This window comes from Saccopteryx leptura, chromosome 4 (genome assembly GCF_036850995.1).
Source record: "Saccopteryx leptura isolate mSacLep1 chromosome 4, mSacLep1_pri_phased_curated, whole genome shotgun sequence".
Lineage (NCBI taxonomy): Eukaryota > Metazoa > Chordata > Mammalia > Chiroptera > Emballonuridae > Saccopteryx > Saccopteryx leptura.
Window position 1 is genome coordinate 17,123,916 of NC_089506.1, and position 12,016 is coordinate 17,135,931.

A 12,016-nucleotide genomic window follows, 5' to 3' on the forward strand; every position below is an offset into this window, starting at 1 on the left:
CTCACCACACCTGTTTCCTAAAGTTTCATTAGGATTTCAATTCCACAGAGGAAATAATTTGTGTGTGTGTGTGTGTGTGTGGCAGAGACAGAGAGTCAGAGAGAGGGAGGGACAGACAGACAGGAAGGGAGAGAGATGAGAAACATCAGTTCTTCATTGAGGTTCCTTAGTTGTCCGTTGATTGCTTTCTCATATGTACCTTGACTGGGGGGGCTACAGCAGACTGAGTGACTCCTTGATCGAGCCAGCGACCTTGGGCTCAAGCTGGTGAGCCTTGCTCAAATTCGATGAGCCCGCGCTTAAGCTGACGCCCTCGGGATCTTGAACCCCGATCCTCCGCGTCCCAGTCCGATGCTCTATCCACTGAGCCACCGCCTGGTCAAGCAAGAAATAAATTTTTTTATAATGAAAGTGATTAAGATGGTGTCTGGTCAGGGAACCCATCTCTCCGTGATGTCCTTTACAGAGATGTGTATGACCAGAACATAAGGGACAGTAAAATAATTATTACTACCCAGAGATTTTCCCCAAAGAGAGAGAGACAGAGAGAAATCTGCTGAGCTGAGCTTCAAGCCAGAAGGACTCTATTACTAATTCGGTCTGACCCCAAAGCAGGCCAGAGCGCCCCCTTCTGGCCACTTCTCCCCAAGCCCAAACCACGTCTGAGACGCGGCCCCTGCAGTGTGACAAAGGGCTGGGACTCGTGTCACAGGGCACAGAACAGAAAAGCAGCCAGACAGGGGTCTCACAAGTGCCAGGATGGGGCTTACCTGAGCTTTTTTATTTCTTTGTTTCTGATTTGTTTTTGGTTGTGCATTTGGCAGAACAGAGTGGAGAATGTCTGCTGCCGAAGGGTTAGAATGCAGACATGTCTTCCCCAGCGTCTGGGGGAGCAGAGGGGGTCCCAACACGAGAAACGATTAGACTTTCTCCCCAAAGGAGTAGCTCCCGGCTACCTTAACTTTCTAGCATGCCCATAAATCTTTCCCTAGAGTTCAGAAAGTTCTACCCCTCGCTGCGGTTCATAAAAGATCCTTAAACTGGACCCACTGTCGCAGCCCACCCCCTTGGAGATGAAGAGGAAGGGAGGGAGGGCTAGAAGCCGTGGGCTTTCTGTCCTCTACAGGCCAACACGAATGTCCCCTTGCTCTCACAGAGCTGGTCTCAGTCAGCCCTCAAGGGACACTTACCCGCTGACAAGACTACAGAACTTTTCCTTCTCTCATCACGAATATCCAAGATTTCAAAGAATTCTGTGTCTGCATGATGGTGCCCTGTTCACAGATAAATAAAGTCGTTACCCAGAAAGAAGTGAGATCTCAAAAGAGAGGCTATTACCATTCTCGGGGACTTAAAACGTATTCTAGGAGACTGGTATATAGGTCTCGGGGAGTCAACTAGCCTTGGACTCCAGTCCTCGCTGAACCACTTGTCAACGACGAGACCGGGACAAGCTTCTCAGATACAGTTCCTCAGCAAAACCGAAGTAGGAAGACTAGCCAACAATAGGGTTTCTTGTGGGTTAAATTAAATAATATTGTAAAGTGTTTAGCATCAGCATTTGTTTATAAATGCTACTGTACAAAGTCAAAGCACATGCTTTTACCTCAAATGTTATAAACCTCCCATAATAAATTCAGCTGTTGGATGTCTTCTTATGTAATTCTGTTAAAATTTTGTAAATATAATTGGGTGACCATAAGTAAATCTTTAGAGGAAATAATCAAGTATGCTTTGTTTTTAACAAGTCCAGACAGACAGTTTGGGCAAAAATCAAGTCATAGTTTAAATCTTTTCACCAGGGTTAGTTTTTTTATTCAAGGGACAACTGATTCTTATTAGACACGGTACGATGGACTGCCTGTTCTGTCCTTCCGGAATGCATCTGTTGAAGTCCTAACCGACAATAGAATGGTATCAGGAGGTGGGCCTTTCCAGAGGTAAGCAGGTGGAGATGAGGTCATGAGGGTGGGGAATTCATAACAGGATTAGGGTCTTATAAGAGATAGAGCCCTGAGCTTGCTCAGCCTTGTGAGAACACAAGCAGAAGACAGCTGTCCCCAATCCGGGAAGCGGGTCCTCACCAGACACCAGATCTACCTCGATCTTGGTCTCCTCAGCCTCCCGAGCTGTGAGAAACATGTGTTTCTTGTTCAAGCCACCCAGTCGATGATAATGTGTGATAGCCCGTGTAAACTAAGACAGGATTTTCTCATTTTAGAAAGCCAGTTTCGTTGCAGGACCTACATCCTGAGATGCTGCTTCCTCCCTCCTGCCTTGACGAGCAAGCTCTGGGACGACCGTCCACGCAGCCAAACCTCCAGTCCGGGCCTGAAAACCGTGTCTCTGTCCCGCGGGCAGCAGCGACCACGGACAATCAAAGCGTGTTTACTAAGTGGAACTAAACAGCTCCATGGCGCTGGCCAGCTAGCATCTCCAGAGCACACTTCCGTGGGTGCTGCTGGACTCCGAGACTACTTCATCCTGCCCATCGGACGGAGGGCTCACACTTGGCTCAGAAGCCCCGATTCCGGTGGCCGCCTTGCTCTCAGGATGCATGTTAATACCCTGCTGAGCACTGAGCACCAAACGCTGAACGTTTGGCCGTCACCTCTGGCCAGTGGCCTCTCTCCTTGTTCTGATGCCTTGACCTTCACCGTATGACCACCAAGCACTCAGTCAAAGTCAGAAGACGATCTGCTGGCTTCCAATCCAGGGTTTCCCTCAAGTCCATCAGTATAAACATTAAACAACGAGGCTTGCCTTATTTTCATTTTTTGCATTTTGATCCTTCTGAAGAATTCTCCATTTCAAGAATGGTGCCTTCCCCCCAGCATCCCATAACCCTCTCAAAAGTGACACGGCATATGTGTCGCATGCAGAGTGCAAATGGAGGCTGACTTCATTTTCCATCGTCTAAAAGGCACATAAGGTAATTTGTAAACCAGCAGTAAAATCTATTTATAAAGAATGCTGATTTGTTTTCTGCACTTTCCAGCACGGATGTTCAATTTCTTTCCTTGCCATAAAAAGAATCATTACCTTTTTTTTAACAATCATAGTTAGTACATTTTAGAAATGTTTTAATTTAAAAAAAAAAAAAAAACCAACTTGTAAATTAGAGTGTAAATAGCTTTCTTAAAATGGTCCCATCTTAACCCAGTTTGCTGATTGATCATTTCACTGGGCTTCACGGCAGATGATTTCACAGTCGTTGGGTATATAATATAATGATGTTTTTATAAAGCCATTATATCACTAAAAGCATAATTATTATAAGTGAAATTATGAGGGAAAATGGGAAATGACTGTATAGCGTTGAATTTTGAGCTAACTCATTGCTAAAAATTATGTTTCTACCAAAATAAAATAAAATAAAAAGCCCTACACATTCCTTCTATAGGACAAGCCTAACACCCTGAGAATTTAGTAATTAAGTAACAGGAATTATAGTAATTGTTTAAAGTACCTATGTCCTTGGGGTTGGCTGCCACGTATTGTTAGAAGGGAAACAGTGTCACCTTGTGGACAAATAGGGAAAAAAGTCGTTCCATTTTGCTTAAGCAGTTACCAGGTTGTATTAAAAATATTGATACTATTTTGTTAGGTTTATGCAGTCCTGTCTACAAGGGAAGTAGGATCCTATTTGAATTTAAATGACAGCATAGCATTCATTGCTTATAGAGATTTATAAATGATCCCCAAATGTACAAATGTATTGTATAAATGACCTCAAACTGTATTCAGGGTAACCAATTATCTAAACACAGCTACATGGGCCCTGGTCGGTTAGCTCAGTCAGTTAGAGTGTCATCCTCAAACACCAACAGTTGCAGGTTTGATCCCTGATCGGGACACAGGGGAAGCGACCAGTAAGTACACAACTAAGTGGGACAAAGAAATGAATGCTTTTCTCCCTTCCTCTCTCTGTCTCTCTGAAATCAATCAAAAAAAAAAAGATACCTTTAAAAAAAATTAAATACAGCTACGTGGACTTTTTCTAAATTCCACATTTGAGTGGGGGGGAAAATGAGACAGAAGGTTTTGAATGAACCAAATCTTAGAAGTCAGATAAAAAAATAACCTTTAATCATGCAGTGTCGATAACATCCATTCCCACAATTTCTGATTTAGAGTAACAGCATCCAAAAAGTAAGTCCCAGTGACTAGAGCACAGAGGAAAAGGGAAGGGAGAGCGCAACCATCACCTCGGCACTCCTAAACCCCTCCCCCACCAGCCAACGGAACCCCCAAACCACGGCCCTCAGGGAGTCCGCAGAATTGAAACTCTTTCCTAATAATATTTAGGAGTTATTTGCCTTGGACACTCCCATTCTCTCATGGGTGTGTACTGGAGTCTCCCCGACGTGACCTGACCTGTGCAATCACAAAACATTGAATGTGGAAGCAGATGGGACAACCAAGCTGTCAGTGAGAAAGCCCACCATTAAAGACACATGCGGCCTGGCCTGCGATGGCACAGTGGGTGGAGCATCCACTCGGAACGCTGAGGACCCCAGTTCGAAACCCTGGGCTTGCCTGGCCAAAGCACAAATGACAAGCAACCAATGAACAACTAAAGTGAAGCAACTATGAGTTCATATTTCTCGCTGTCCTGCCCCGTAAGATCAATAAATAAAATCTTTAAAAAAAAAAAAATACACACGTGAAAATATGAAACAATGCCACTCTTCTCATCAATCTTGTTGTTTTTGAAAACTAAGTATTTTTAATAAAATATGTTAACTCGTAATAGGTCTATTTTCAAAGAATGTCTTTAATTACTCAGTCTTGATGATCAATATGGTAAATATGGATAGATGTAAACAGAAGCTGTTTGGGGGCCTCAACACTTTTAAGGAGTACACAGGAGTCCTGAGACCAAAATGCTGGGGAACTGATGGTCTAAAGCGCATGCTCTCTGCTGGAGCCCCCGCCCGTTCTGTTCCCTACAGACAACTGATCAGCCATCGCCCATTCCCTTCCCAGAGCCTTGCTGCAAAATCCAGGCACCATTCTCGGACTCCAGGCCGCCCTGGGCCGGGGAGGCCTCAGTAACGTGGCATTGTTTATTAACCCCTTTTACAAAGAGCATCCTTAATGGCATTAGCTTGTTTGGGACCCCTTCCTACCCTCCCTTTCTCTAGAGTACGTTTTGGAAATGCTCTCCTTCTCGGGGCACACGTAAACGGGTCTCTGCTTAGAAAAGTGTCAAGAGAAAAGAAGAAATGGGGCTCTTTGAGCTGGAGCTCCTGCAAAGTGAGAAAATAACGACAGAGCGCGGCGGAATTACACCTCTCAAGGCCTGACATCTTGCTCCTCTACGCGATGCATGCCTCCTGCGTCTGTTAGTCAATGCTACGTCTTTGTGGTGAATCCATCAAGAGTGCAGTCCAGAAGGTCCCAGCTGAAGTCCCCAGAAGGTGTGCTCATTAGAACCTTCTTCACACTCCTAACATGTCAAATATTTCTACCACAAATGATTGCAAATGATTTGTGAGATGGAGGCTAGACAGAGAGGCGTCTTCTTTTGTGCCTGTTGGCTGCACACCGCCCCCTGTCGACTGGTTCTTCTATTAGCCATTGTCTGGGTTCTTAGACGCAGTCCTTGAGGTGGGGGGATGAGGTCGAACCCCATCCCCAGCTCAGGGGTCGGCACAGGGCATCAGTGGGGGAACCCAGCCAGGGAGTCAGGTGGGGGGCTGACATCCAGCCTGCGGGCCTGCTCGCCAAGCCATGCGCTACGTTTCTTGGAACCGTTAAGAAGAGAGGTCACCACTTCCCCCCCCCCGGGGACCCCAACAGGGGAGCAGGCTCCATGCGGACATGTCCAGCTGGTCTGAGGTAAGTAGGTCGATTTTCAAACCTATAGCAATTCCAGAAACAAGAACAAGAATAATTATTTTACCTGCCTAGTGCTAAAAGTAAGAGACCTTCAACAAATAGATTGGATGGCGATGAAAACAGACAATTTAGGAGAGAAGGGTCCAGAGATGCTCTTTTTCCTTCAAAAGCTTTATCTTCGGGAGGGAAAAACTTACCCCTGAACGTACAAAACTAGTCGATCAATTACCATGGTAAATGGACATGATACACTGAATTACTTAATAAATTTACGGAGACAATTGATTGGAAACAGTTTCCGCTAGAGGATTTTGTTTCACCATTAAGAATAAGCTTCACAACGTTTGTTTCTCATTTCCTTTGTTAACAGTGCCCAGGAACCCTATTATTAACCCTATTATTTGGAGCCAGAATTTAACATAAAATGTGTGCTTTTCTCCAGGGGGGTGTCACCCTGGACTCCAGGGGGATGCCTGCATAGAGTGGCATGTTAATGTGTCCTCACGGAGCAGAAAGGGCGGGCTTCTCTCTGGGGTCTCTTTAATTAGGGCACGCATCGCCTCCCAAAGACTCTAACTCCAAATACCACAGTCTCACTGGGGATTAGGTCCCCATGTGAATGGGGGAGGGGGGCAAAAATACCCAATCTATCGAAGAAAGGTGCTGGATAATTGACGAAATCGGTGAAGGTGCTGGGGACCAAGGTGGGAATCTTAGCAGGGCCAAGTTCACCCTTCAGGAACAGCCCACGTCGGATGCCGCCTCCAGGTTGTTGCCCTGGGACAGCGGCCACCCTGCAGCTGGGTTCTGCTGGGCCCGGCACTTGCTGCCTCCTGCCTGGTTCCGAGTCTCTGCTGCAGCTGCTCAGAATCGTCTCTGACCGCCTCACCTGCTCTGAGGCATTCCCGCAGCTTCCAAACCCCAGGAAACAGACAGTGGTTGAGCCCAGCGATGGAAGTGGCCCATGTGGCCGCAGCAGAGCCGCCTGGGACCTGGGGAAGGAAGCCCGCTTCCAAAGCGGGGGATGGGGCCCTAGCTCCCAACACACTGCTTGGTAAACCGTCCACCACCCACCCCATTAAGGTAAAGGGAGAAACAGTGGGACCGAATGTGTAGAATCACAAGATAGGTCTAAATATGTTGTTAGGGAGATTCCTAGGAGAGATTATATCGGATTGGGGGTCAGAACATGTTTCATAGTGGCCTTTGAGAAAGGCTTACTGAACAAGGTCTTTATTAATAGAAATAAACCGAAAGGGGCTTTCAGGCCGCTCAGGTGAGAGGCATAACATAACCAACTTCAACCTGAACGCCAAATGGAGACCGACACATAATAGCTTTCCATTCTATCCTTATTCTACTTATGTTGGCTATAATTTATCTCTGTTATTTGCAGTGGAGAATATAAACCGGGCACAGTCTCATATTAAAATACCATTCCATCCAAATCCCACTGGAGAAAGTATGGGTTTTATTTTTAGTTCTGGCTGTTTAATTCTTACATAGATGTTCCACCCAGAAATGGGGGTTGCAATGTGGCAGCAATCTGTAAATTGAAATATTTATTCACTGACTCAACATTTATTTAGAACCTAATGTGTTCCAGGTTCTGAAATCAAGTGCACCAAATAGAGACATAAATAAGTTCAAGACTCTGCCTTTGTGGCGGTCAGGACAACGCCCCTCCCCCACTAGGATGTCCTGATCTTCAGAGCCTCTGAACTTGTTACCTTCCAGGGCAAAAGGGACTTCACACATATGATTAAATTAAGAGCCTTGAGAGGGGGGAATATCCGTGATTGTCTGGGGGTGGGGAGGAAATCTAATCACCCAGGAGTGAAGCAGATGAACGGCTGCAGAAAAAGCAAGCAGGAAGGGAAAGTTTGTGGCCCTCGTGTAAAAGTGGTATAAATTACCTAAGCTGTGAATATTAAATCATTGCCGCAGAAAATTGAGAAGAAAGCTAACCAGACATACGAAGTAGAATAAATAAAGCTAACTAGAAATAAAACAATAAATAGTAATATTTATGGAGTGCTTATAAGGCACTTTACCTGTGTGACATGTAAAAACGTTGAAATTTCACATAAACTGCACATGTGTGCAAAATGTTAAAACAAAAAAAAAGGGGGTTTTATTTCTGTAACTGATCTCATTTTATTCTTTCTCAGCAGAGTGTGGGAAAATGCTTACGCTTGTCAATTAAACGCATTGGGCCTTTTTCCCATTGACTAATTCTCTTGAGTTCTCAGTTCACTCCAAGTTCAAAGTCAAGGCTGCTCCTCAGCGGAGGGGTCTCCCTTCTGCACTGCCCATCCTGTGGGGGCGGCCAGGGGGGTGACAGGGAGGTGCACTGTCCTCTAGGCCTCACTGGTCTCTGCTGTGTCCCGGGCTGGGCACTGCACTGATGTCTGCCGTCACCTGGCCGGTCCTGTCTTTATGTGGGTCTGTCCTGTCACCTACTGCTGACATGCTCTTCTAATCACCAAGGCGTCACATTCTGAGGCCTCTGTGACCCTCTACCGGCCTCTGCTGTGTCACCTGTCCTCCCAGCACCTCCGTAAGTGCCTCACTAACCAAAGCGTGAAGGAACCCGGGCTCGGGCACACTGAGGGGCACACCGAGGGGCACACCGAGGGGCACACCGAGGGGCACACCGAGGGGCACACTGAGGGGCACACCGAGGGGCACACCGAGGGGCACACAGAGGGGCACACCGAGGGGCACACCGAGGGGCACACTGAGGGGCACACTGAGGGGCACACTGAGGGACACACCGAGGGGCACACTGAGGGGCACAGGGGCACACTGAGGGGCACACTGAGGGGCACACTGAGGGGCACACTGAGGGACACACCGAGGGGCACACTGAGGGGCACACAGAGGGGCACACTGAGGGGCACACTGAGGGGCACACTGAGGGGCACACTGAGGGGCACACTGAGGGCACACTGAGGGGCACACCGAGGGGCACACCGAGGGGCACACTGAAGGGCACACCGAGGGGCACACTGAGGGGCACACTGAGGGGCACACCGAGGGGCACACTGTGGGGCACACCGAGGGGCACACCGAGGGGCACACCGAAGGACACACCGAGGGGCACACCGAGGGGCACACTGAGGGGCACACCGAGGGGCACACTGAGGGGCACACTGAGGGGCACAGGGGCACACTGAGGGGCACACTGAGGGGCACACTGAGGGGCACACTGAGGGACACACCGAGGGGCACACTGAGGGGCACACAGAGGGGCACACTGAGGGGTACACTGAGGGACACACTGAGGGCACACTGAGGGGCACACCGAGGGGCACACCGAGGGGCACACTGAAGGGCACACTGAGGGCACACTGAGGGGCACACTGAGGGGCACACCGAGGGGCACACTGTGGGGCACACCGAGGGGCACACCGAGGGGCACACCGAGGGGCACACCGAAGGACACACTGAGAGCACACCGAGGGGCACACTGAGGGGCACACCGAGGGGCACACCGAGGGACACACTGTGGGGCACACCGAGGGGCACACCGAGGGACACACCGAGGGGCACACTGTGGGGCACACCGAGGGGCACACCGAGGGGCACACCACACTGAGGGGCACACCACACTGAGGGGCACACTGAGGGGCACACCGAGGGGCACACCGAGGGACACACCGAGGGGCACACCGAGGGGCACACTGAGGGGCACACTGAGGGCACACTGAGGGGCACACCGAGGGCACACTGAGGGACACACCGAGGGGCACACCGAGGGGCACACTGAGGGACACACCGAGGGGCACACCGAGGGGCACACCGAGGGGCACACTGAGGGCACACTGAGGGGCACACCGAGGGGCACACTGAGGGCACACTGTGGGGCACACCGAGGGGCACACCAAGGGGCACACCGAGGGGCACACCGAGGATCTTCCTTTATCTGTCCATTCGTTTCTATCTACTTGACCAAGTCCCAGGAGGGGCTCGGCCGTGTTCTTGTTTTTTTTGACAAAGTCAGAAAGAAGGACAGATAGGAACAGACAAGAAGGGAGAGAGATGAAAAGCATCAATTCTTTGTTGCAGCTCCTTAGTTGATCATTGATTGCTTTCTCATGTGTGCCTTGACCGTGGGGCTACAGCAGACCAAGTGACCCCTTGCTAAAGCAAGGGGCCTTGGGCTCAAGCCAGCAACCATGGAGTCATGCCTATGATCCCACACTCAAGCCAGTGACCCCATGCTCAAGCTGGTGAGCCTGCGTTCAAGCCAGTGACCTCAGGGTTTCGAACCTGGGTCCTCTGTGTCCTAGTTCGATGCTCTAGCCCAGGGGTCAGGAACCTTTTTGGCTGAGAGAGCCATGAATGCCACATATTTTAAAATGTAATTCCGTGGGAGCCATACAATATGTTTAACACTAAATACAAGTAAATGTGTGCATTTTATGTAAGACCAACACTTTTAAAATACAGTAAGTCTCTGAATTCTTTTTAATAACGTTGTTATGCTGTTGCTAACCAATGATGAATAAAATACTTCTTACCATTAATGTGACTTCTGGTGCTGCATGGTTTTGCTGATGGCTTTGTAGTCTGGTTGATACGTGGTGAGGTTAAGCTTCATGCAGGCGTTGAGACTTCCATCCATTAAACGTGATCGTAGGTTGGTCTTAACGTTCTTTAGATGTGAGAAAGACTGCTCACATGCATACATAGAGCCAAACATTGTCAGTACAGCAACACTCACACACTGCAGTGTGTGGTATATGACGGGAAGGGTGTTCTAAGTTTTGACAATCAGCTAGTCCGCAGGTTGAAGTTTTTTCATTTCTCCCCACTTGTGTTTGCTCGCCAACTCTGCTTGCTGTTGTGCAAGTCTTTCCAAATCTTCATTCAGTGACTTGAACTTATTCACCCACATGTCTGAGGCCTTCAGGTCAGCAGCTTGTAGCTCAAAATCTCTGATGGAGACACCAGAGATGTAACTCAGGTCGGCACTGTCCACTGCATACTCGTGTGGATGGGTGATGAACTTAAAAAGACGAGTGCACTCATGAAATTTTCCAAAGCATGCTTTGAATGACTGCAGGAGATTAGATGTGAAGCCCCCTAGCTGCTGGAGATCAAGATGTTGAGCAGGATCACTTGCTGTGCATGCATCTTTAAACTCTCCCAGTTTTTCAAAGTGTAGTAAATGACCTATTTCAATATTGGCGATGAAGAGTTCCAGCTTGTTTTCAAATGCAAACACTGCTTGTTGAAGGGATAAGACTGTATTTCCAACACCTTGCATTTTCACATTGAGCTGTTTCAGATGTTCAGTTATGTCCACGAGATAGTAGAACTTCAGGAGCCACTGAGTGTTAGCTAACTCAGGATGCTCAATGTTCTTCATTTCAAGAAAAGTCTAGATTTCACTCAGACAAGCCGCGAAACAGCTGAGCACCTTCCCTCTTGACAACCAACGCACATTGCTGTGCAGAAGCAGACCAGGATAATTATTCCCAACTTCATCCAGCAGTGTTTTAAACTGGTGATCATTTAAAGCTCGGGCAACAATAAAGTTGACCACCCGAATGACCAATGACATCACCTCACCAAGCTGCTCACCACACATCTGAGCACAAAGCGCCTCCTGATGTAGAATGCAGTGAAAACTCAGGATGGGTCTCTTTTCACGTTCACAAAGAAGCGCTGTGAATTCTCTGTTTTTCCCCACCATGCACGGAGCACCATCAGTACACACTGAAATAAGTTTATCCAACGGTTGATTTTTTTTCTTTAGCGAACTCAGTGAAAGACTTGAATAAAGCCTCCCCTCTTGTTGTCTCTTTCATAGGCAAAACAGCAAGACTTTCCTCACGTAGTGTGTCACCGACAGCATACCTTGCAATCACACTGAACTGGGATAAATGGCTTATGTCTGTTGACTCATCCAAAGCAAGAGAAAAGAATGGTGCTGCATTTATGTCCTTCACTTGTGTTGCCTCAATTTGATTTGCCATCATGATGGTACAATTGTGAACAGTTCTTGCCACAGAGGCATGTCTTTTATTCCTTTGATTATCTTGTCTTTATCCAAAAAGTCATCAAAAAATTCACTGGCAACATCAAGCATGCATGTTTTGGCATACTCCCCATCTGAATGGCTTTCTGTTTCTCACAATTGCTAAAGCACCAGCAAAGCTAG

General features: G+C 48.0%; 1 protein-coding gene across 3 annotated transcripts in view; it reads right to left on the minus strand.

Moving 5' to 3' along the window:
- The window catches only part of LOC136402639 (zinc finger BED domain-containing protein 5-like), a 33,537-nt gene extending 21,521 nt beyond the window's left edge, over positions 1 to 12,016 (minus strand). For 2 of the 3 annotated variants that reach the window (XM_066380215.1, XM_066380214.1), the window contains exon 1: positions 10,371 to 12,016. In XM_066380215.1, coding sequence (XP_066236312.1) covers positions 10,628 to 11,221 — 594 coding nt within the window. In that variant the 5' untranslated portion in view covers positions 11,222 to 12,016 and the 3' untranslated portion in view covers positions 10,371 to 10,627. Of the gene's footprint in view, positions 1 to 5,787; positions 5,867 to 10,370 lie in introns of those variants that run through there. The other variant, XM_066380216.1, reaches the window with a different exon arrangement.